General features: G+C 38.5%; 1 protein-coding gene across 9 annotated transcripts in view; it reads left to right on the top strand.

Annotated features, from left to right (window-relative positions):
- Window positions 1–26,889, top strand: part of BICD1 (BICD cargo adaptor 1) — a gene marked incomplete at its 5' end in the record, with an annotated part of 180,508 nt that overhangs the window by 50,938 nt on the left and 102,681 nt on the right. Inside the window, one exon of one of the 9 annotated variants that reach the window (XM_083859362.1) lies at window positions 11,455–12,000. The exons of the other annotated variants lie outside the window; for them this stretch is intronic. Coding sequence (XP_083715488.1) covers window positions 11,455–11,472 — 18 coding nt within the window. The 3' untranslated portion in view covers window positions 11,473–12,000. Of the gene's footprint in view, window positions 1–11,454; window positions 12,001–26,889 lie in introns of those variants that run through there. 9 annotated transcript variants of the gene reach the window in all.

The raw sequence follows: 26,889 nt of genomic DNA, 5'->3' as shown, positions 1-26,889 counted from the left end.
GCTATATGTCTGTAACTTGTTCACCCTAATGCAAGGGATTCCTGGAAATAAGGGCTAGTTCTACATCCACTAAAGCAAGTGGAGAATGAATCTAATGAGCAGAAAATTTCTGGTTTTGCACCTGCTTAACCTTTTGGATCTTCTTGACTTTGATAATTGATTTTGTCAAGCATACTTGAGATCCAAGTCGTGAAGAACTTAATGTCAGGATCTCTTTGATATATTTCTTAAAGTAGTACTTTGAGTCCTGTGGAAAGATGGGAAGGTATAGCAATACAATTAATTAATGGGAGTGGTAAAATGAGAAATTTAGCTTGTTTAAGGATTTGTGTAAGTGTTGCTGGTGAGTGCAGCTTCTTGGTTCTCTGCTATCTATGATATATTTACTGTGCTTTACTGTGTGTTTGGAGGGAGGTCTGGTTGTTATTTCAACTTCGAGGATGTTCTACTGCTATGTCAAACCTTAGTTTGTATCCTTAGTTAAGCATGAGAATTTGGTCTTGCAATTACAAGGTTTAAAATGTTAATCTTCTGTATTTTCCTCTTTTGTCTGTAGTCAAGTTCATTAGCATCATTCTTGGCAATTAACTGTTTTATTAGTAAGCTTGGTGCATATCCTTAATTCCCTTTTAAGGTGAAACAGAATGTCCTGGTTTGGGTTGGGACAGAGGTTTTTTTTCTTCACAGTAGCTAGTTTGGGGCTGTTTGGATTTGTGATCAAAACAGTGGTGATAACTGAGGGATGTTTTTTTTTCGTTATTGCTGAGAAGACTGACACACAGTCAAAGCCTTTTTTGCCTCTTGCCCAGCCTCACCAGTGAGTGGGCTGGGCTGCACAAGGAGTTGGGAACGGACACAGCTGGGACACAGATCCCAGCTGACCCAAGGGGTATTCCAGACCATATGGCATTGTGCTCAGTGTATAAACTAGGGGGGAGAAGCAGCAATGTGAGGGGGAGGGTGTTCAGAGTGATGACATTTGTCTTCCAAAGCAGTTGTGTGATGGAGCCCTGCTGTCCTGAGGATGGCTGAACACCTGCCACCGATGGGAAGTGGTGAATGAGTTCCTTGTTCTGCTTTGCTTGTGTGTATGGATATTGCTTTGGTTGTTAAACTGTCTTTTAACTCAAACCATGAGGGTTTTTTCCCTTTTTTACCCTTCAAATTCTCTCCCCCATCCCACCGGAGAGGAGTGAGAAAGCAACACTTTGGGATTTTGTTGCTGTCTGGGATTAAACCATGGCATAGTTCTAGATTTAAAACTGTAGAGGTAATAATAAAATTAACGGGAATTCATTCCTTCTGTCAAGAGTGGAATGATTTATCTTTTGGGACAGTCAATAACAATGCTATCCCATGCCTTGAAGTAAGTTTGAGATGGTCAAGTAGGGAAACAAAAGTCCTGCTTCCCTTTCTCTCTGTCTGTGGGAGTGCTTGGCTGAGCTTTGTCCACCCACCACTCTCACTGGCTCTGCTTCTGAGGACAGCTTCAGACTGAGGTAAAAGGCTGCCTTGCTGTATTTAGTGGTTTGACAGTTATTTTGAGCTTAAAATGCAAATTTGACTTTTTGACTTATGTTTGTGACAATGTCCTCCTGCTGAAAAGATGTAATAATCAAGCCAGTTTTTGATGTCAGACGTTGCTAAAGCAGATGGTAATTATTCTTTCAAGGGAAGCTAAGAGTTACAGCAGACTAACTGTAGGTGAATATACATTTTGCATGTGTATGTTCTTTAAATATAAAAAATTCCGTTTTTTTGGTGTATTCTGAGTAAATGTTTGTCTGTCATTTGATATCCAGATCTCTCCATTTCATGTCACCAGCTGGCCAGAGCCAGAAAATGAGGATATTTGCGAGGACAACGCTGGGGGCTGAGTTAAGATCCTCCAGAGTAAATCAAGGGGTTCCTGCTGGCATCCACAATCTCTTCATGAGGGTATATGCAAGCGATACCAATATATGATGTGCTCTAGATTTAGGTGAAATCAGTGGTTTCAGTGGCATTTTGAAGTGTGCCTTATTCTGTACGGCTGAAATTTGGTTTTGTGTGTTTGTGTGCCTGTGGACAGATACTGTTGCATGTCTCAATACTGTTTAAACTGAAGAATCTGAGTCACGTTAAAAATGCTTTAAAATTGAACAGGCAAGTTCCATAGCTCAGCCCCTATTTTAAATTTTAGTAGCATTTTTCAAATGGTTAAAAGAACATTTTCCTTTTCAGACTATGGTAATGAAAGAGTAATCTCTTAATCTAAAGAAAAGCAAACAGATTATCATCAAAATCCAATAATGGGCTGAAACACAAATGAGTACTAAGAGCTGATTTTCATCTCTCCTGCCTTCTTAAATCAAAATTATTTTTGCCTGAGTTCAGTCACAGACACTTACTACAGGAAGGACAAAAGGGTCAGGCTGGGGACAAAGGACTGAGTATGGGGAGCAATTCCTGAACAGCAGAAACACTTGAGGTGTACTTGGGGCAAGAGAAGTCCTGAGGACTGGTAAACTTGCAGGGCAGGGTTTAAACTTGGGCACAAGCTAAATACAGGTTTGCAAACAGAGCAGGCAAGAGATATTGGCAGCTCCAGGAGGGGTAAAGGCAAGGGGAGGCATGAGCAGTGTATGACTGAAAGGACCCAAGGGATGCTTGTGTACTTCTGTCTGGGGATGCTTGGAGCAGCAGAGCTGACATGACTCAGGGCTGCCAGCTCAGAAATAAGGTCCTGAGATCATACCATACCTGGGTTACCTTGTCACAAGCCATCACTGCAGAGCCTCAGAAGCTAAAAATTGGACTGGCATTTTGTCTTCAGTGATACTGCAGGGATGCAGTCCTTATGAATGTGAAGACGGCTGGGGCTTGAGATGGAGGATGATGTAGGAAAAAATAAAAATATTTCCTAAAGAGCAAAGTGGCTGCATTTTAGGTTGGACTTCAAGATGGTTTTCCATGATGGTGTTTGCAACTAAGTAATGTTTTTAGTTGGGGATCAGTGAAGAGCCAGGTGGAAGCCTGCCTATGTTACTGAATACTCCTTGGCAGGGCATTTTCTTTCCTTAGTCTGATTTCTGTATGCTGTAGAGGAAAAGATTGGCAGTGGAAAAAAAAAGGGGAAAAGGAAGAATGGACTTAAAAAAACCCCAAACCCTCTGAGTGCCAAATCTGTCATCTGCTTTATTAGTATGTCATTTGCTGTGTTTACTGAAAACTCCAGTCATGCTGGGAGTTATCCATCTGATGTGATCTGTGTGCTGTGGCTCTTCCTCTGAATAAATGGGATTTTTATCAGCTCTATTTGTAGAATGGAAAGATCATACAATTTCTGCTAAAGCCTTTACTTTGAGTGTCTCAGTCAAGGTACTGGAAATACCAGTTTTGAGAAGATCTTAATGATAAAAAGGAGATAAGAATTTTGTCTTTTGGGTCAGAGAAACTGAGCTATCAAGAGCTGCAGCTAGTATTTTTTTTATGCATTTTTTTCAGAAAAATTAACTAAGTTTAGACATAAGAGGACAGTGGTAAGGGAGAGGGTTCCATCTTCAACAGACAGACTGAAAACATGTTTGTACTGCAATGGAAAGAATCAGTTTAAGAGAACAACAGGCTTTGAGTAACTTCAGGTGTATTCCATTGTCATGACCCCCCCAAAGCATGCGAAAGAAGAGGGAAGAATCAAATTCCCAGCTCCTCATCCATAAACTAACTGAAATAAGAGTAACTTGGGGGATTTTTTGTGGAAGAAAGTCATAGCTTGTTTTGTTTTTTCATCTACGTTACTCCAAGCTTAAGTGTTTTTAAGGACTGTCTTTCAACTTCAAGACAGATTGGGCTGCAACCCACTGAAGGCAGGAGTTTATGTGAGACAGTATGTGTGACATGAGCCCATCAGTGCTGTGATTATAGATGTGAATCTCAATTATAGAAGGGGGAATATTGATCAGCCACTCCACCAACCGTGGCAGATCTGTCCCCTGGACAAAGACTGCAAAGCTTCTTCCTTGTATGCTCAGTTCTGTGCTAGCTCAGACTAGCCCAAGGATCTTCACCTGTGCTGTAAAACCCTTACTTGCATTGCTTCCCTCCTGTTTGGTATCTGTGGGTTTGGACACTGAAGTTTATTAAATTCCTGACTAGGTAATAACCTTGGCTATCTCACCATCAAACCCTCAGTAACAGAAAAGCTCACTATTCAGTGTATTATCTCATTTTTCTTCAGACAGAAGCATTGCCTAGGAGTTTTTCATGTCTGTGTAATCATTATGACTTCTTAAATCTTCCACTTCTGCCAATTAAATCAAGGTTTATGCATACAGCTGGTACAGGGCTGTGGGTGCTGTAATCAAATCCTTTTTCTTCAGGGGAAAGAATTATATTTTCATCCATATTGTTGTCTAGTGCTTAGACTTCTTGCAGAAAGAAGCTGACAGGAAGAGGGCACTTTGATGCTGTTTTTTTCTGGCTGTAATTGAAGTACATCCTTCTGAAGTAACTGATGGAAAAGAATCTCTGTTCCTTATAATCAACAGGTGTCATACTGAGTGGGTCTCACAGATGATATCTCCACAAACAGATTGTAGGCACTGAGGGACTTGTTTTATGGTGCTTTTCTATAATTGCATGTTGCTAGCATCTTCCTCCAAAGGTTACCTGTGTATAATTTTCTTTTGCTTTTTAAACTGGCTATTAATATAGATGTGTTTCACTTTGAAGTACAGAAAATTTTAGTTCCATATAAATGCATGACATGTTTGAGTTAATAAACTTGTGTTCTTGACTTTGAAGTTAACTCTACCCCCTAAAACCCCCAAACTTCTATTCTGTGTACTGGCAAATCTCAGTTGTAGTATCTTAGTTGCTCATATATCAACAATGTTATCCTACAGCTTTTAGCTGTGGCCAGACTTGGGGGCCAACCCAGCACCTTTGCTGGAGTTGGCTGGCTGTAACCTTAGGTTAGAATTCAAAAATGGGTTAAAAATTACAGTATAAGCTTTTATTCTCTTCCATGAGCACAGCAGCAATACAATGAATATCAGTTATGTTAATAAAAGCATAAAATGTTTGCAGTCAGATTAACCTCATTCTTGTGAGTTGGAATGGTGAAGTATACAAGAGCATTTGAAATGTAATAGATGCTTTTGGAGAACATGTGACTGCTCAATGAGAGAAGTGGGTGCATAGGCAGCAACTGCAACTCTCCTGTTTATACTCTGAATTGAAGATGCAAATTAATCTGCATATGCCTCCTTGGAAATATTGAGGGATGGTGATTCATTAAGTGTTTTGTGAAGAGAAAGATTTTCAGATTAGGCAACTGTCAGACATATTGCCTCTCTCCTGAAGGAAGTTGCAAAACAATTTGCTTTCACTTGTGTGTTTTGTTGCATTTTTAATCAAGGTGGGAGAAGAGGAATTGTAGACATGTGCCAAAAGTATGCAATTTGAGTGAAACATTCTGCCAGCTGACTGGAAGCTTTCTCTGATCCTGCTGGATGTGTATTAGTAAAATCAATGTAAATATATTTCTCATGCAATTCTCTTTTCTAGCCTCAAGTTCTGTAATTTAGCTGATTGTAACACCAGAGAAATTACAAAAGAATAAATTGGCCCAGGGAAAAGCTTTCATCACAGGTAGGTGTTAGATAAATGAGAGGTGCAGCAGAAAGAATCCTTGGACCATGATCTCCAGGCGGTGGCTGTCCTTTATACTCACCCTTACTGATTCATAGGGCTATTACATTTTCCACATTGCTCACTTTAAATCTGCTGTAGTTTCACCTGTAGGAGGAGTAATTAGATGATTGTACCAAAATGAGGAACTTGATGAATTTTATTCTGTGTTGTATTACAGGAGAAGTGATTTCAGGTTATGCATGGGAAACAGGAAGTTTCACTGAGATAAAGAAGCTTGGATTATGTTCGAAATATAAAATATTCATTGGCTATATTGATGTGGCTCTATTCTAGGGTTTTATTCTGGATCCTCTCATTAAATACATAATATTCACATTAAGAGCTTTTCTTGTTAAAGATAATGTTTGGAATTGTTTCTGTTACATATAGTGCTTTAAAATACTTTTTGTTTATTGTTTTTTGCTGCAAGAAGCCACAGAGGAGCTCTTGTGCTGCCCTCTCCTCTATTGAAAGCAAAGTATAGAGGTCAAAATAACCTTTTGTGCATTTGAGGATAAGCTGGTTTAGATTAAATCTGACAGCAAAAAGCTATCAGATAAACACTCCTAATAACAATTTTGCGTCAAGATTGGGAACATAGCAGGAATTTATTTGCCATGTTTAAAGAAACAAGAGTTTTCAGATATTTTATATATACTGTAACATACAAGATTTTTTTTATAGACACTCCTGAAAGTCCACCCAGTTTGTTGCACTGTGGTATACGTGTTTCTTTTAATTACTACCAGAATATCTCATCTGTCTTTGTATAATGGGTAACACAGGTTTTATGCAGCTAAATAGTGCTTTATTAAAATATTTAAATTAAATTGTCCTGGTCAGACAATTACATAGATGAATTTTTCTGGAGTGTGCAAGCCTATGAAGTGGCTCCCTTGCTGTACCTGCAGTGTATTAATCAAGTTTTCTGGGGTGTGTAGGCCTTTGAGTCTGTAACTCTCTCCAGACATCTTTCTTGTTCTGTGATATCTAGTTCATCCATAGTTATATGACAACCATTAAACAATTTTTTATTGAATTTTGTTCTTTACCTATAAAGTTCTCTCAGGGCTATGGTCCATAGAGTTCCTTTCTGCAGGTGCAGTGAGGCAATTTCTCGGTGTTTTCTACTGACACTCAGCCAACAAAGATCTAAATCAAAACCAGCTAAAATAAGTCAAATGGTCCTTAACTAATTAAACATAGTTCATTAGAAATTTTTAAAAGAAAGTCTTTTATTTTTACCTGGCATATTTGCTCCTGGGTATTTTTTTGGGGAGAGAACTGCATAAGGGAAATTATTTGGAGCTGATAGGCCAAGTGAGGACCCTGAAGTAGTGCTTGGCTTTGGCTGTGATGGCACAGTAGGACAGACTGGGTAGAAACTTGAGTGCATGGTTTCCTCAGGATTATACATTTCCTAAATTTGTTGCTGTTGCTGGAGGAAAACAAATTAACTTGTTTTGAATTTTTATGTTTACAAGGCTTCAGCTTTTTCTGTCACTGGAGCTGTGCTAAGTTATGCTTTTGATGCTGCTGCAGATGGAAAACAAAACTCAATTAGTCAAAAAAGATAATGTATTCTTTTGAAATAGTTCCCTAAATTGCTAATGGCATGGAGTTTTGTTACAAAGCAGGCATGCATTTGTCTCTCTGTTCAAGTATTAAACTTGAACACTAAGCTTCACTGGGGGAAACAGACAAAGAAACCATTTCTTCTGTGAAATATTCATTATTGCATATTACTGTCTCTAAAACAGTAGTTGGAAGATTAGCTGTTTTGAAAGCTTATTATCTGATTCTTCCAAAATACTGCTTAGGGTAGACTAAATATAATAAAAGTGTCAGAATTGTGTTACGTCACCTTTTTTAAATGTCTTTAAAAAAAGATTGTTTACAGATGATACTCTGTTATTGGTGTATTTAGAGGTGATGTGAGTATTCCTGAAAACTTAGTTATCCCCTGTAATAACTAAGACATTTTCAGTTTTAGGATTGTAAAAAAACACTCTGGATAATATATTGGTTGGTGTCTGATTTTTTTTTTTTTTTTTTTTTTTTTTTTTTTTTTTTTTTTTTTTTTCAGGTAATAGTGAATCTGTCTGAATAACCTTATTCAGCCTGAAATAATTACTTGAGTAGCTGCAAGGAGAAAATAAGGAGTTCTGTCCTAATCCAATGAAACATCTTTGTTATTAGTGCCATGGAAACCTGGAGGCCTATTTACATGCTAAGGTTATCACATGCTTAAATGCTTCCCTGGATTGAGAATTCTTTTGCATCTTTGTTGAAAATCCACTTAAACAACTGGATCAATCTCGTTGCCATTTTGGCTCCTAAAACAGGTTTTGCAGTGCTGCTGCTTTTCCTCTACTTATGCTGAATTTTTTTTTGCATTGCTTTTATTGTTCTTCGTGACTTGAAGTGAACCTGATTCCTTTTTTCCAACCCTTTTAGGGTGAAATGCTTTGCTTACACTTAAAGAACAATGATACTGCTGATAACGCCAGTGCAGGGAATTTTTCTGATGGTTTACATTAATCTTACATGCTGAATAAAATCAATACCACTTCATATGGCCATTAAATTTGTATATTTTGTCAGGCAGGAGGGTAAATATGCATCTTAAAACATCAGCTGAGATGTCTTGAGATGCTATCTGAATTTGATAGGGTTGAAATTTCTAAAATCTACTCCAGCCCTGAGACATTTCAGGATAGTTGTCATTCTCTAGGTCCAGGTTAAGATAAAAATCATGTTTGACAGAAACATTAGCTGTATTTGAGGAGAAGAATAGAAGAACAGATAAAAAGAGAAAGTGTGTTTAAGTTTTCTAATGTGCTTCTTCAGAACAACACTTTACAAGATTAATGTGTATATACTTATTCTTATATCTTGAGCTGCTAGGGAGTTGAACCGCTGTTTCACTATGCAAATTCAAACCATAAATACAGTTGCTAGTCAAGATTTCTGAAGCGTATGTGACCTCACCTGTGATTAATGCTGGGCCTAAGGCACTGGATTGAATCCAGCTCCCTCTAAAGACTTTGATAAATGTGTTTATTTAAGCAAGTAGAGTAATTGCTGCATCTGCTTGTTTTAAGAATGCAAATTCGTATCACAAAAAAAAAATGTATCTGTAAATCATATCTATAGAATGGGGTTGTTAGCTGTTTCTGTAATAGAAAAGGAATATCTTTAGTGGAAAGTTGTATGATGGGAGGGTGTATTTGTTTGTGGTTGGGGATTTTTTGGAAGGGGTGAGTTAAAGGTGATGTTTCCCTGCTGGGAGACCCTGCCTTTGGAACAGAATTAATCATTCTTTAAGTTGTATCACCTGACCTTAGGAATTTATTCACAGTCAAACTTTATTTCTTGACCAAAAGGAAAACATACCAAAATAAAATCTGTGGATCGCAGTAACTCTTACAGATTTGTGTAATAGTGTTTCGCATAATCCAACTGCTGTAATGAGACTTTGTGAGTGGCTCTGAGTGCATGAAGTAGGGGTGCCTCACAGCTTTGAAATTACTTCTCGTAACAGCTGAGTGAGTAACTGACTTAAATATAGTCTTGATGTCAATTGACCTAAGTTCACTCTGCAGTGAAGTTCTCACAGGTACCTGGAAGAAGAGAAATGCAGGAGATCTCTGGAATCTCAGAACCCTATAGATAAATCTCTGTTCCAAGATAGAAAATATATGAGAGATGGTAAAAGTAGTCTCAAATAAGACAGAATGAAGACAGAATAAAGGCAGGTATTCCAGTTTTTCATGCTGGATAAAGTTCATCTGAATTTGCAATCTATTTTTGGCAGGGATATTTCCTTATGTAAGAACAAGAGTTGCCTAGATTAATTCTCACCTCCTGTCTTGGCTTTCTGGAGTGCGTTGGAAAAGGTTTGTTAGAGATGTCATTAGAAGTTATCTTGTTCTTTCCTTGCTGCTCTGTGGCATTGATGACTTCAGGTGGGCAGATACATTACCTTTTCTAAGGCTAGGCATCTCAAAATCCATAAATTCCTTACTGTAAGCCCTCTAAATGCAGACTGTAGGTATGAAAAACTGTATGTCTTATTGTTTACTTGAAAACTACTTTACCCAAGAACCTGGAAACGTGAGAGCTTGAAGGGGAGCAGTATACCAAGAAAAGCTCACACTCTGGTGTCTGAGCTAGCTCATTCCCAGTTAAGTGTGTGCTATATATATCACACTGGACAATGTTTTATATCTCATTTTGCTGTGTGCTCTTAGTGATATCCTCATGGACCCCATCCTGTTGGTGGGGGCTGATAAAAGGATAGCCTTTCTGTGAGCTGTAAGCAAGGCTTGTGTCACTGACAAGGTAGCTTTTATTTTATCTCTGGGATAATGTGGAAAAAAGAAAATCTCAGAACCAACAGCAAACAAAACACTCAAGCCAATACAGAAAAGGTCAAGTGGTTTTTGCCCAGACTTCTTTCTTCTAGCTAAGAAACTGTCCTTTGAACATGTTGATGTTGTGCCAGATTTTTCTGTGGGTGGCACTTCATGCTCACTCTTCCCTTGGAGCCTGTAGAATGTTCTTGGAGGCTGCAGCTTTTGCCAGTGCAGTAGGTCAGTCTGTTCCTTGGACCATGGGTCTCCTGTGGCCACCTGAGGAGGCACACCTCCAAGCTGCTTTAGGTTCAGTGACTTGGTCTTCCTAGAAACATTTCTTGTTGGAGATGTCAGCAGTTGAGCCAGTTCCCCAGTGCTCCCTCCTCTGTGTGTCCTTAGTCCATCCATGGCCAAGGCACCAGCTGAGAGGCAGGGGACTGACAAATATCACAGGCTGGCCTTCCTCCCCTGGCAGAGGTAAGGCTGTGCCCTCTCTTCCTTTAGCACAAAGATGTGTACAGTAGTGACTTGTAGTATTTTGTATTCAGAACAATTGGTTTGATTTCCTAAGTCATACAGAGCTTATTTGTATTAAACAGCCTAATTCACTGAAGTATCAGGTTGGTTTTGTCATCTTATTTCTTTAGCGTTTATCAGCAAAGAAAATTATTTTCTTTCTGTCTTATCTTCTATTCTGCAATTTATCAGAAAGGTCATTCAGTCAGATTTGGTGTTGATGGCAGCCACAATTCACAGCTGCCTTTTTTTCTTTTTTTTTTATCCTACCACTTGTATCCCTGGAGCAGGTCTGTAGCTGAACAGAAGGCTGAATTATCCACCAAATTTCCAGGACTGCTGAATGAATAAATTGTGTAGAGTGAGTGGGAGGGAAAATACTTCTTTGTTGAAACTTTTTTTTTTCTTTAATGGAAAATGTATTCTTTAAAATAGCAAAGCAAATAACTATAGAAGTGAGCAGCACCAACTATAAAATGAGCTTGAAATGTGCAGGATATAATATCCAAGTATGGTTGTTCTGTAGATAAGCCATATGATTTTTTTTTCTTTTCCAAAAGAAGGTAAAAGCAATCCACACTTAATATATGCATGGAAAGTAATCTTTAGTATTTCATTAGACTACTCTATATTGCAGGCTGTCAGCTTGGACATAATCCAAGCAAGGAGGGGAGTTCTTAAAAGTAGCCCTTCCTCTGTCTCCCTCCCCCATTTCAATGAAGGACAAGATCCAACTACTTTAAATGTGTTTGCATGCTCTCACTGCAGTAAATATCCCTATTTATAATTGCTACATATGCATACATACCCATGCATAACTCCATGAATATTGAAAAGAATTCCTTACCATTATCATAAAGCAACTATTTATGGTATTTCAGCTTTTTCTTTTTTTTTTTTTTAGGATGCTGCTGGTGTATAGAAGGAAAACAAAAAATATACCCTAAACCTTGAAGAATCTGATGCTGTCAGTTTGCTCAGAAAATACAGGATGTGCAGGCATGAAACCTCCATGGAATAATAGGAAAGACATTTTGAAATAACAGATAGAAAAGAATAGGTGATTCAGACCAGTTTTAGTCAGGGAAGATAAATTCAGTCCCAGACCATTATAGAAAATATTGTGAATAAACCCAGAGAGTACCTGCAAAAGGAAATGAGATGTTTTCTGGCTGATAAAGTAAGCAGAGTAATTAAGTGTGAAAGTACATTTATCACAAAGCAGCTTGAAAATATAATTGATGGGTCTCTAATTGGCTCCTAGCAAGGAAAGAAGGGACAGTAAATGGGAAGCAAAATCAAAAGCTGATTTTTTTTTGTCAAATATGTTTTGATTTTTAGTGTTAAAATGACAGATTGCAGGCTGACTTGCCCACCCTGCTGACACCATGGGCATATGTTGTATGTGATCATTTTCCAGCTGACTCAGATATCAGGTGCAGTTTTAATATGTAGGGGAATGATCATCTTTGTGGGAGCTTTTCATTTTAACTCTTGTGCTGTGAGGTTCCAGATTTACATTTCAGCTTCATACAAAGTCCTTGACATGCAGGATTTGAGTGGCATTTCATCAGTAACAGCAGAAAATTGGTCTGCAATTGTCAGAAATGTGCTCAGAATTACAGATTGGTTTTTTTTCCTTATTTTTCTTGTGTTTTTGGAAATATGGTTCTTCAGTGCTTTTCAATAGGCTAAAATGAAAGTTGAAACCTAACCTTGAAACTGAATTACCTTTATCTATCTATGTCAGCATCCTTGTATGCTTATAAGAAGCTGCCTAGCTTCCCATCTGTCTGAAGAGTTGAGGATGCTTTCGTGGATGAAGAAATGTGACTTTAAATGTTTGAGCCTCATTCCTTATTTCACCTCAAAAATCATGAGTAACCTGTGCTAAAGAGGGATCTGGTCTAAAGAAGAAGCAGTTCAGGATGTTTCCTTCAGATGCAGTTTTAGAAGGGGCAGCAGCAGCTTTTTTCAATAAAATTGATCAGGGTGTTAGGATGCACAAATATGCTGCTGTCTCTGCCATGTCAGGAGATTAATTGGTATTGCCATGGAGTCTGTGCATCCTGGACAAGCAGTTTACTCTTCTCACAAAAAAGGGATGTTAGATGTGCTGTTAGTGAGGAAATGGGGAAGGCAAATATCTGGCCTCTGGAAATTCAGTGTACCTTTCTTTTGAAGTCAAGGCTCATTTGGGGTTCTTACAACACCATGCATCTTGTGTACTCCAAAATTAGGATTAGTCTTGCTCAGAGCATCTGTCACAGGAGTGGGAAAGTTATGGATCTGAAAGGATCTCTGTCTTGCAGTACTGAGGTTCATTTCTTCTCTTCCTTCCCACCTCCCATAGCATTTCCTGCTGATGTGTCTGTTATCCTTCCTGCTACCTTACAACTGTTACAGATAATTTCCCATGGGGCCAGGAGATCTAGGTTCTCTTGCCATGGTCACATATGCTGAGAAGAAATTAGGGCCAATGCTATTGATCCTTGTCAATGAAGAGATAGAAACTAACAGTCAAAATGTATATATTCAGCCACATAGCCTCTTTTTAAAAAGAAATAACTTATTTGCAATCCCAGTGAAGAAAGTAAGGCATCTCTATAGCTGATATCCCTGGAACTCTGTCCTGTTGATGGGTTCAGGCTTTTGGCATTAACATCTTTTTTGCCTTCTATAAATATACTTATGTGGGTGTATGTATATAAATACAATGTTGTAGTAGCATTATCTAGTATTTAAACTAATGATAGTTTTTTAGGCTCAAATTTTGTGACTATTGAAGATATGGCAAAGACTTGTGGTAAAATATTTAAGTACAAAATATAGTTTTTTCCCCATTCTTCTTTCCTCATGACTATTACCTATTGCCTTCTTGGTGAACTACTTGAAATGAAAATAAACTAATCTAATGCAAGAGAAATTTAGTAAAAAATAACTTTGTGTTATTTTATAGAATAATGTCCAAAGATCATTGATAGAAGTTGTTTTCTGCTTACTCTACCTGTTTCTACCTAGTTTTTGGGAAGCTTTGTAATTTCAGAGCTGTCCTTTGCTATAAACTGAGTGAATGTCACCAGTGCTGGCTTTTAATACAAACTATCATCTGCTGAGCTTTCAGGGACGTTTGTAAAGCACTTGGAGATTGCTCTAATGGGACCTCCTTATTACAGGTAGTGTCTTATCTTAAAACACTTTTAGTAATGTGCTGTTATTAACATAAGGGTTTCTTTCAGGTTCAGCAGAAATAATAGGGCAAGCAGCCTGGCCATCACTCACTGTCAGTGTTTTAACAGCTTAAAAATCTAATTAGTTTATCTCAGAACTGCTCTCTGTAGTAGGGTTTTGCCAATTTAAGTTCTGTGCACAGAAATGCACTAACTCTTATGGTTTGAGTAATACTCACAGGTGACAGGAACAATACTTTGGGGGAAAAATCAGAGATATTTTCTGTGAATTGTGAGGCTTTTTTTTTTTTTTTTTTTTTTTTCTTTTTTTTTTTTTTTTCTTACTGGGACCACTGTTTCAACAGAGAATCACAGTAGCATTTCTTTCTTGATATGTGGTTTACCCGTAAAGACATATGGATTTTTCTGAAGCATTTTGAAAAGTCAGTAAAAATACACAATTGCAGTATCAACTGGTGATGTACACACACAAACAAACTACTTACAAATTTTTTTTAATGAGTTACCATAAAGTTTCTGGCTTATTTTCTTTTTAAGCAAAGTAGTTTTTGCTAGCTCACTTAAAAAGAGCACATAATTTTTCTTAGTGTGCGTTATAAATGCAGTGGCAAATATCGGATTAACAAAGAAACAATTTATTAATAACACGACATCGATCACCAATAAGAGAAAACCACAAAATAGGAAATTAGCAGCGCCGCGCCGGGTGGATAGGGGTCTGCACACCAGGGTACAGGTCGCCCAAATCCACCCCGAACGATTCTCAGTCCACCGTTTTATAGGATTTTTCTGCCCTGAGGCAGTCCAGGTGTCCAGGGTGGGCCAAATAGTCCAAATTTCTTTTCAATGGCCTTCCCGGATCTGCCAAGTCCCGTTGATCGATTCCGGGAAGGTCTTTTCTTATGCCAATTGTACCAGTCAGTCTTATGTTGATTCCAGTATGCATATCGTGCCAGGGCGTTGATGAAATCTGCGTCGTCGTCAAGAAGGAATTCTCCTTGCATTGGAAAGGATGCAATTCTTATCGGGGCTGGCTAGCGTCTTTGTTCAGTCTGATGGTCCTTGTCCTGTTTTGCAACTGGAGCCGTGGAGGCTGGGGATACAGATTGCTACCTACTGGACTTTACATTTTATTATCATCATTCTTATTATACATTGAATTATTATTTTATACGCGAATTTTTACACCAAATTTATCACAGTGTGTAAGCACTTGTAATTTCCTGTCACTGCTATTAATAACGTTTACAGGATATGTCTAGTTAAAAACAGGCTAAAAACTTCTGGGTTTGGACTGCCTTTAACAGAAGTTCCATAGCAAATTAGGCAACTAGGTGGAAAACATGAACCCTGCCATGTCCTATTTGATAATTTGAACAACAAAATCCAAGTATGATAGCGGTATCACCTGTTTCGAGAACTAAGCAAATATTTAAACAGCTATAGATTGTCAAAATGAGTGTGGGGAAAGAATTTGGATTTTTTTCCCTTTATCAGATCCCAGACTTTTCAAACTGAAAGGCTTGCTTGTTTTTTTGCATTTAAAAGTATGAATTGTCTTAGATAAAGAAAAGTTTCCTCCCTGTTTTTTGAGGGGAAATACTAACTACCATTAACCTTTCCAGGAAGCTTCCAAAATAACAGCAGTGAATTACTTATGAGTGCCCAGTTTGAAACTAGGTTCCAGGGGACTTGATATTTAGAAAGGACTGACTGCCTGGCTTTTTAAATTCAAATGCCTTTGAGGCACAAAATAGATACTTGCTGCTCTTTGAAAAATGTTGGGTGTTGCCTTCACTTCAGTATTGAAAACCATTATCAAAAAGATGTGGTGATGTATAATGCCATGATTGTTGTGGTACCTACTTAGTGTATAAATTGGGCATTGTTCTGTCTCCACCATCCTTCTAACTGTATGGACACCATATTCCTATCAATATGTTATCATTTATTCATACTGAAGTGGTATCTGTAAGGTTCAGCTATCTGAGGAGGAGGAATGTTGTTAGCTGATGAATAATTAACTTAATGGAGTAGTGGAGAGAACTGGTGCACGCAGAGAGGTGATACAAAATGAGTATGGTTACAGAGGAAGTTTTCCTGCATTTACAATATAGTTTCTTATTTCTTTTTTACTTAACTCCTGTAACTCCTGTCTAACTTCTAACTCTTGTCTGTGAAACTCATAGATAACTGATTTCTACATGGAAAGCATTCTTTGATGTTGAATTATCTTAATATCTCAGCTTAAATATAGGTTAATAAGGATAGTGACAGTGGCATAATTATATTATTAAACTGTTACTTTCATTTAACTGGAATCAACTCAGGCACCATTGTAGGTTCTTCAGTATTAAATTTATGAAAAGAGAAAGGATAATGAGCTTTATTCACATATGTTTTTAAAAGACCAGGACTGCTCAGTGATGAGATAATCTGTAGGCTGGAAAAGACCATTGTATCAATTTTCTCAATTTGCTCTTAAATACAGATAATAAAATTATATAGTATTTTTTTTCTGTTGAATTTAAAAGCTTATGTCTAACAAATGTGGTCATAGTGATTGTTATAAATGCAATGGCAAATATCGGATTAACAAAGAAACAATTTATTAATAACACGATATCAATCACCAGTAAAAGAGAAAACCACAAAATAGGAAATTAGCAGCGCCGCGCCGGGTGGATAGGGGTCTGCACACCAGGGTACAGGCCGCCCAAATCCACATGGAGCCGGTCGCAGCTCGGGGTTTTATAGGGGTTTTCATGTCCCAAGGCGGAACAGGTGCCCAGGATAGTCCAAATAGTCCAAATAATTTTCGGATGGGCTTCCCGGATTTGTCGGACTCTGCAGACCGTATTCCGGGAAGATCCTTTCACATGCGGATGGAGCTCGCCGGCCCATGTTTATTTCAATGTGTATTCCTCAGCAGAGAATTCTCCTTTTCATTTGGAGAGGAATTTCACTGTCTGGGTTGCGATGCCAATTCTTATCTGGGTTGGCTAGTGTCTTTGTTTCTCGTAATGGTCCTTGTCCTGTTCCCTTCGTCTCAGGACTGAGGACGGTGGAAGCCTGACAGGGGAATAGTTTCTACGGACCATACTTCTTCATATTTTATATTAACACCAATCTAACATTTCTTGCTATATTCTTTTATCACAAATTTTTACCCAATGTCACATTTATCACAGTGATTTAGCTGCATTTTTGTGAAGTGGAAAGGTTTAGGGCTTGTTCTTGGATTTGGGACTATTCTGCCTATTGAGGATTCAATCTCCTGCCTGCTGCAGCACTGACCATGATTTATTAAATATGGATATTGGTCTAAGATTGATACTCAACTCTGACCGACAAAAGACTCTCCAACAGCTTATAGTTAGAAAGTGTATGTTTAATTCCATGCCAGGCAGGTGTGTAGGAGAGTTCCCTAATACATACTGCAAAGTTACGAGCAATTCCAGAGTCTGTTTCTTTACAAAAGTGTTGAATATCCAGAATACTAATACATATTCATAACACTAACACCTCCCGTTCTCCGCTTGGTACGGTAATTAGCTTTAAAGGCTGTAAAGCATGCGTAGTTTGCTCCCTGAATTGGGTCAGTGGCCCCTTCTATGGGGAGGGGTCATAGAAGAGGGAGTAAGGCAAGTCTTCCTCATTCTGAACTTTCAATGTCTTCAATAGATGGCAATAGAAATGAGCTCTGGGAGAACTTCAGTTTCCTCCCTCTGTGACTTTTGAATGAGTTACTAGATGTAGAAATTTGCAGTTGTCTGTGTTTTTAGATTTATCAGTCTTTCCATTTATCTTTATAAACACAGCTAAACAAACATAAAATGACAAGCAATTAGTTATTTAAATCTGGGATAACTATCTTAAATCTGGTTCTTTCAACTGACCATTAACTCTTAATTATTTCCTGCAAAGCCTATTCATCTAGCCACTCTAATTAATTCTAGCAAAGCCTATCTTTAGCTAAAATCTTAACTAAAAATCCTGACTTCTTTTAAAGTTCTGTCTCAACCAGACGGCAGAGCTGTGTGTAATTCAGAGCTGCTGCCTGAGCTTTCTGTAATACACTGCAGTCCCTCCAGCTCTGTTAGGTATCTGTAATGGCACTGTGGGGCTTGACCAGTGATAAGTACATTCACTTGGGTGCTCTCACCTTTCTGCTTCTTTTGGGTTGGGCACTATTATTGCCCAATTTGAGTAAATCACGGAATCTATTATATCTATTATAAATATTATTACTTCAACAGGCTCTTCTTCATCCTTTTGAAAAACATACAAAAGTTCATCTCAGTCTTCCTGTGAAATGTTTCAATCTTTCAGAAATTACCTGCAAGTTCACACAAGAGAGCTCCTTATGTCTGCTGGGGTAATGGTCACCTTTAAAAGGTGACTTCATCCTTCTTGCACTGTTAGTTTGAAGCTGTCTTTATTTTAATTATGTTCCCTCTTGTTCTTAAGTACAAATGCACCTGCACTTCCCAGCAGTTACTTTTTTGTGAAGAGCAGTAAGGAAAATTGAGATCTGAGGGATGTGTACAGCATTAAGACAATCTTATATTATATATATATATTATATTATATATAATTTCATTATATAATGAAATTATAGCAAAGCCTTTAAAGCACTGCAGGACTCATCAAGTCCATCTTATGAGCTCATTTTTAGTTATTAGATTAGCTTGCATTTCTGCATTGATCCAAACTGTCATCCATTTTTCTGATTCCTTGAGCAAATTGATTTTGATCTGTATTTTACCTTTCTATTGCAAATCACTTGTATCTCCCTGTTTAAATGCTTAATGAAGTTTGGTATAGTTCTAACTTGATTGGCATCTACTCTTATTTCAGTACTAATTTGCTAGTTTCTGCTTTGCTTATGCTCCCTGGCTCTCTGTATTTAATAATACTCTCTGTCACAAAATTTTGGTATTTGGATTATTTGTTCTAGTGATGTGTAGGGAGAACATGTATGCTGTAAAGTCCTGCAAGATGTGATGCACATTAGATGTCCTAGTTCTTTGAATTTTCTTCTGCGGCTGTGCTTCTAAGAATTTACTTTGCCCTTTATCTGACATGACAAGAAAAAGGATGGAGACCTTTCAGTCTGTTTTCAGGGTATTACTGGTCAGTTTACCATCCCCTGGGTAGCTGTAGCACTCAGTCATGTAGATTACTTGAATGTTTCCAAACACCTGACAGTGAAACAGTGAAGTTAAAAGTTTATAACTGATTACTTCTATCAAAGCAGAAATGAAAAATGTGGTTTTGTTTTGTTGGTTCTGGGTTTTTTTTTTCCATCCCCCCTTTCATACAGTGGTAGTCACAATATAGTTGAAAAGTTTGGGTTTCTTTTGGAGATGTGATCAACAAAGAAGGAGGCCAGTCACAGGACCTGAGTGACCACTTCAGTTCATTTAAGGGACTTGGCCAGATCCCTGATGGAACAGGCTGGTAATTCATGTACAGTACTGCTGTTTCTTAGAGTTCAAGTGAGTAACATGTTCCCAGGTATTTAACTTACCTTCTTCCACAGCAAGGAATTAGTGTTGCTAGACAGGCTTGCTGTCATTGGTGACCCCTCTAAAAGAAAGCTAATAAATTACTTTTTCATTAGAAATGTTCTTCTGTGTGCCACCATTTGAAATCTTTTATGTAAGAAATGCTTCCAACAATGTAGGTTACAGCTGAGAATCATTCAGTTTTTAATAACTGTTACAAAAGTTTGGTCTAATCTTCTGCATAGCACAGGGCATATAAAGCCTTGCTCTATGTTGAGCACATAATGTCAGTCTGAATAAAAGCAATTTTTATTCTGGTATCACAAGATAAAATCTTGCCAGTTTTTTCTGTGATTTTCATTTGATTTTTTTGTTGTTGTTATGAGAAGCCCAGCCCAACAGAGCATTCAATAAAAATGGCATTTATAGTGTTTCTACACAAAATGTTGTCTTCTTAGCCTGACCTTATTGGGGGTTAAGTTTGCTCCTTTTTTACTTGAAAGAATTTTTTCCCAGTAAGTTACCAAGGAGACTGAGTGCTGGATACTTAAAGAGTACTTGACCAAAAACAAAGAGATGGCCAAAGCTCTGTTGGGGAGGTTTTTTCCTTATCTGTTGTAACTCCGGAAGGGAGAAGGTAACTGCCTTCCCTGATAACAAGCCAGCGTTAAAATGGAGTGAAGTATTGTCTCTTATCTCTGTTCGCTCTTCCATTACCCCCATGGGAATATCTTCTGTTAATGGACCATTAAAGCTCACCAATGGTGTGACACATTTCATCATCCTATTGTGAGATGCTCTACCCAGGGAGAAGGAGCCAAACCATTTCTACCTAGATAAAAAGGAGCCACAGGTGTCATCAGGCACTCAGATGTTCCCATGGGACTCCCAAAAGAAGACTGGACCCACTTTGGGACCCCTGGCTCCACAGGACCATCATCTCTGCTTCCAACAGGCCTACATCTGCCACTCCAGGAGGGCTGACTTTGGACTTTTTCCAATGCCCTGATTAACAGGGTGTCAGGTTGTATTTCTGACTCTGTCAGGGGATTGTTTTTTTTTTCTTTTCCTGGGATTCCTTGTTTGTTTGTTTGTTTGCTTATTCTTTTGTACTACAACATTTGCTTTTTTTTTTTTTTTTTTTAATATCCCTAGCAAAGAACTGCTATACATGTTCCCAAAATCTTTGCTCGACAGCCCTTTAATTGCAAATTTATAATAATTTGAAAAGGGGAGAGGGGGGCTTACATTCCAAGGGAGACTCCAATCTTCCTTGACGGATACCTGTCTATTCAAACCAAGACAGATTTTCACCAAACCCCAGACCTTCCTCACTTTTATTTCATTGAAGTTAAAAGCTCAAATCCTTGTTTTTTTTCCCACATACAACTATTCTTTATCAGTGAGGGTTCCTGTGTGCTGTCATTCTAGTATTTGTAACCTATGCTGCATTGCCAGTGAAACACGATTATCTTGGGATCTAATGAAATTTTCTGCCTCCTGTAATTCTCATAGTGGCTCAGACATTTAACCTTTTCATCCATTGGGACTAGCCTCATAGTAAATATACTGCTATGACAGCAGAGCTGTCTTGATTGTTTGCTGTATTTCCAAGAAGTCAGATATATTAAACACTTGAACATTTTGCTCTTCTTTTAATCCCCTGAAGTGATGGAGTTTTTTTGAGCACAGCCTAATAAACCTAGTACATGTTCAGTTTGAGTCTTAGTGTCTACATGAGTTTGAGTCATAAATTGCAGCATGCCAGGTTTTCTCTGGAAGAATTTTTAAAGGCAGGAATTCAAGTATCTTCTGTTATACTACATTATTATTTCTTTTTTGGCCCATTTTCCATTATCTTCTCTCTGTCATTAGAATATGTGGTGGGCTTTACCCTAGCCGTGGCTGTGATGAGGTTCTGGATCCTTGATTTCTCTCCCCTTTATTACTGTTCCTGTAATGTCTCTGGACACAGTTTCATCACATGCTTGTGTTTCTCAGCTGTGAGATGACAGTGCTGGCCCGGCTGAGCTGTAATGTGCTCCTACCAAGTAGACCTGCATGAATTTACTTGGAGCACATAGACACTGTTCTTTTTACCAGCTTCTGGTAACTATGGTTTTTTTTTTAGGAGATTGTCCAAAACTCTAAAACTGCTTTGAAAATACCAACTCATAGGGTTAACAGGGCATCAGGTTGTATGATTGCTCTATTAACCCACCAGGTGCAAGCAATTCTCCAATAAATCAATCTCCATCTTAGTGTTCTGAAATCACCAACACTTGTATAACTCGGTGTATTTGCGTGTAAGTACATGGCACAGTGTCTATGTGCTATTTCTGTCTTAACCAGAAGAGTCATGAAGTGTTCAGTTTATTTTTTTTTTAAATTCTGTCCTAATCAATTTCTTTTCAGAGATCTAGCACTGCAAGTCTCAGTTCTCTATATTGTGAGAGCATTTTAAATTTACATTAGGGCAGAAATCTATGGTAACATGATACTAGAAATTTATGAAAAAATAGTTCTTTCTGTTCTTTTCTCTGATTTGTCCTTCTAAGCTATACTGAGTGAAGTTTGACTGAAGTGTCATCTGCGCAGATTTTGTTTTAAGTTACCACTGTTTTTAGAAGTCTGGCTTACAGATTCCCAACAGTAAAGGTGGTTGCAAGTATTTTTTGACTCAAGGGATTATCTATGAATCCATTGCAAATGAATTGAGAAGTTGCTTGACACTATTTTCACTTACTGCTTATTTTTCTAATGGTCTATGTTCCCTGCAAATTAACTCAGACATGCTGCAGTTCAGAGGTTCAAGTTTAAGACAAACAGAAAAGAAACCATCGAATCTCTCAGGAATTGCCTCAAAGTGGGAGGCGATAGGGAGCTCTTTGTTCCCTTCAAATGTAAAATACTTCAATCAACTGACATATCTTTCCAATGTGTATTTTTCTGACACTCCCAAAAGGCTCTTTGTAAAGCAATGAATTGAAAATGAGCATCCCTATAGCAAAGCTGCATTCCTGTCAGGTGTCATGTTGTAATAGTGTTTTTTCATCTAAAGAATCATCAAATATGATACAATGTAAATTGCAAATGTAAATTAGAAATGCTTCTTCAGTATTGGAAGTGTTTCATAATGCAGAGTATGAGAGGCTAACAATAAATGGAAATTACTTACAGATTGTTTTGCACTGAGATGATCCTGGCTCTTTTGGGGTCCAGATAAGAAATATAAACAGCCATGGGGTATCTGAGTTATGCAATGACAGATGGGAATTATAGTGAGTGATAGCAGTCTTGTATCCCTCCTGTATCCCTCCTGACACTGGGACCCTGCATGCTGTGGCACTGGGTGAGCCCAGGATGGCACAGAGCATCCTGTGACCCTTCCATCCATGGTGAATATCACCAGCATTTCTGTTCACCTGGAATTCTTCAGGGTCTTTGTCATACTAATAGTGGTGAAGTTTGGAAGATGGGCTTTGCTTTGAAAATCCTCTTGGATGATTTGCTCCATTATCTTCTATGAATAAAATGATAGCTCTTGTATAGGTGCATATAATATTTCAAGGGCATGACAATGCATTTACAGGGACTTACTGCTGAGTATATATTGTATATATGCACATTGATTTTGTGTACTCTAGTTATGCCATTGTGTAGAGCAGCCGCACAGTATCTGAGGCATGCACAGGAGCATTAGTGGTGGTTGGTCTGCCATGATAGGGTGGTGTGATGCACTACAGGACCACACACACGTGGAAAGGAAGGAAAGTTGTGTCACTGACTTCAGACCACAGTTTTCCAGCCTCACCACTTACTACAACATTGTAGAATGAATTAAAGGTGTGAATTGTGAGGTGTGCTTTGGACAAAGTACTCACTGTGTTACCTGCCCAGTGAGCCAGTGTAGCATGTGTAATATGACGAGGTCTTACAGTGGACCCTTATGGTTACGGAGGTAGACTTTTAAATTTTTTTTTTTTTAAATCATATCCCTAGTAAGGCAAACTATTTGTGCTTCTGGAGACCTTATGGCATGTGTAGGTGATGCTAATTTTGCAGAATGAATCAAATGTCTGACTTCTACCTACCTGCACTCCTTTTTTCTTTTACAGATTTCATTCTTGTGATTTATTAAAAATATGGATATTGATCTAATACCAATATCCAACTATGATGGACAAAGACTCTGTAACACTTTAAAGTTAGAAAGTGTATATTTATTGTGACAGGAGGGCAGCGGGTGGGATGGCTCCCAAATACACACGTGCAATTTACAGATGATCACAGGGTCTTTTTATGTACAAGACTATTGAATACCCAAAACACAAATGCATATTCATGACTCTGGTACATTCCATTCCCCACTTGGTTATGGTAATTAGCCACAAAAGCTATTAAGCATGCATAGTTTGTTCTTTGAAATGGGTAGGTGGTCCTTTTTATGGGGTGGGATCCCAAAATGATGAAGTAAGATGAGTCTTCTTCGCTTTGACTTTTTAACCTTTTAGTGTTGTGTGACAACTGAATCCTGTTTTTCCAGGACTGTTTGATTTATGATTGTATTGTATTCTTGGAGTCTATTGATTAGTCAGAATCAGGCCTCATGATTTATTAGATCCTTAAATCTGGCTTCAGATAATAGAGGGAAGTTTATCTGTCTTATCTCAGCAATATCTAGTTTAACTAAAGTCCTTAATTCTTGAAAATAAATGTCTCACTTGCACACTTACACATTTTTACTCTCAAGAACTAAGACATGTTTTTGTGCCCAGGTGATCCCATCAGGAGTATTTGTGTGATATGGGACAGGGAACATTGGGTGCTTAGCATATCTTATTGACTGGTTATGACAAACTGGTTTTGTGCATTAGGAGTGCCTGGTGGGTTTGATATTGTGCATCACATTTCATTTAATTTCTCCAGAAGAGTGAATTTCCCAGTTGCCTGTGTCTGGATATTTTATGGCTCTGCTCCTGTTCTTCATTATCTAACCACCTTATCTTTGGGTCAGCTTGTTCTTCCTTTTCTTTTACATAAAATAGCATCTATGATACTGTAGCAAATAACTGCTGACTTTCCTTTTAACTCTTGTTCTGCCGTTTCCTTTTGTGTGTGTGTGAGCACATGTGCAGATATGTATAAATGTTTTTTTGTACTTTATTGGCCCTGATGTGAATTGTTTTGCTTTAAATCTGTGATAAATTTAGGGTAAAAATTTGTGTATGAAATAATAATCCGATATGTAATAAGAATAATGTTAATAAAATGTAAAATCCAGTAGGAGGCTAATAATTTCCCCCCCAGCCTGCCAATCTCAGTTGCAAAGACAGGACAAGAATCATCAGACTAGACAAAGACTCTGGCCAACCTTGATAGGAATCACTTCCTCGCCAGTGCAAGGAGAAATTCCTTCTTGACCACGATGCAGATTTCATCAACTCTCCTGCACGACAAGCAAAATTAAATCAGCATAAGACTGACCTGTGAAATTGACATAAGAAAAGAACCTTCCCGGAATGAAACAACGGGACTTGACAAGATCCGGGAAGGCCATCGAAAAGAAATTCGGACTATTCAGCCCACCCTGGACACCTGGACTGCCTAAGGGCAGAAAAATCCTATAAAACAGTGGACTGAAAGCTGCACAGGCGTGGATTTGGGCGTCTTGTACATCGGTGCGGACCCCTATCCACCCAGCGCGGCGCTGACATTTTCCTATTTTTGTGGTTTTCTCATTTTTCTGGTGTTCGATATTCTGTTGTTAATAAATTGTCATTTATTAACCCGATATTTGCCATTGCATTTATAACAAATCTCTTTAGACAAGCAGGAAATCATGCACCTTTGTTTGTAGGAAGCATTGATATTTGCATTCTCCTGTTGCAATAGTGCCAATGGCCAGCAATGTGTGCTGCAATGCATTCCGTGACAGTTTGCTAAGTATTGAGTTCAGAAACATGTGAAAGCTTCCCGTCTGGAAAAGAAAGGGACAGCTCCTGCATCCGGTGCCGGGACAGATTTAGCCAGCCAGCTAAGCACTGCCTCCCTCCCTGGCTGCTGACTGAGGTGTTCTCCTGTCTGTGCTGCTGATCCTCTGCTCCTCAGGCTACCAGCTGCACTCCCGTGGATGACTGTCAAGGGAGGAAAGACTTCCCATTTCAGGAAAACTGCTGTTGTGGAAAGCAAGATTCTAGAGGGAAAGTCCTGGTGATGCTGGTGCTTTGAAAACCTCTGTGAAAATGAGATGGTTACTGAAAGAGCTTGGAGTGGCAGGTTTTACTGATTTTCAAAATTTGTTGTTAATTTTTTTGTAATTTGCTGGCAACTTCCACATGAGCAAATATAGTGAATCAAGAGCCAGAATACAGTATATCATCTAGAAACAAATACCCAAGGGTAAAATCTGGGCTTCACTGAAGCCAGTGAAATCTGTAGTTACTCTTCCAGTAGAACTAGATCAGTGATGGATGCTCAGAAGCATAGGCTTCTGCAGTTGTCTTACATTTGGGAAGTTAGATACCCTGAGATAAAGTTGCTGAAAAAGCAAAAGCATATTATCCTCCTAAACTTGTAATCCTTTGCAAATTGCTTGCTGGGAGACAATGTATTTCATAAACAGGTGTTTTCATCAACAGGCAGTATTATGTATTTGACACTGTCAGGGAACAAGGCTGGGAACTACTTAAGATTTTGGTTAAGCTATGACAGACCTATCCTATCCCTGCAACCCTGGATGTTACCTCTGATTCCTGGTCTCATTGTTTTGTGTGTGGCTTTCAAATTCCATCTTCTCTGCAGCTGAGTTCCTCTGTGTCCATGCAGGAAAAGGCAAGAAGTGGAGGGGAGAGATGAGCCCTAGGGCAAAAAACACTGGGAAAGCTGTGGCTGGACACATGGCTTGGGTTGCAGATTTCCTGCTTGTAAAGCCAAATCTTTGTTGGACTACTGTCTCTTGCTTCTGTTGGGGTGACAAATGGGATCAGTCTGGAGCCCTGCTGCAGTTGGACATGTAGGTGTACAAATGCACAGCATGGGTCATGGTCTGCCTTCTTCAATTTATTGTTGGGTTGGCTTGAGACAGAGACACGTGTGGATGCAGCAGTGCTTGAAGGAGTGCCAGCCCATCCACCTTCTCATGCAACCTCCTGTGCCAGACCCATCCCTCTCTCCTCCTGAACAGATCTGGCCAGCAGTGTACACCAGGTTTCTTTCATTGCTGTCTCTGCTTTGGTTGGATAAATGGGCAGGGGTTTTTTTTGTGGGTTTTGGTGGGTTTTTTTGGTGTTTTTTTTGGTGTTTTTTTTTTTTTTTTTTTTTTTTTTTTTTTGGCATTTTTTGTTTGTTTGGTGGGTTTTTTTTTTCTTAGCCCATGTGAAATTAATTTAAGTGCTTTGAGGATTACAGCAGGACAGTTTATGGCAATCCCATTCTTCAAGTCTCACTTTTTTGAGGGTGTTGAGTAGGCAAGCTGTTGTTGCTGTAACATGATTATCAGTACCACCATATACCTTAAAATCTCACTTGCTCTGGAGACATGAGATTATCCAGCACTTGCAGTGAGCACCCAGCTACCAGAGCATTCTATGAAACAGTTGTGTGCACCATACTGATCAATGCTAATGGGAGCATAAA

This window comes from Zosterops lateralis (assembly GCF_965231275.1).
Source record: "Zosterops lateralis genome assembly, chromosome: 4".
NCBI lineage: Eukaryota > Metazoa > Chordata > Aves > Passeriformes > Zosteropidae > Zosterops > Zosterops lateralis.
This window is presented reverse-complemented; position numbering and strand designations above follow the sequence as displayed.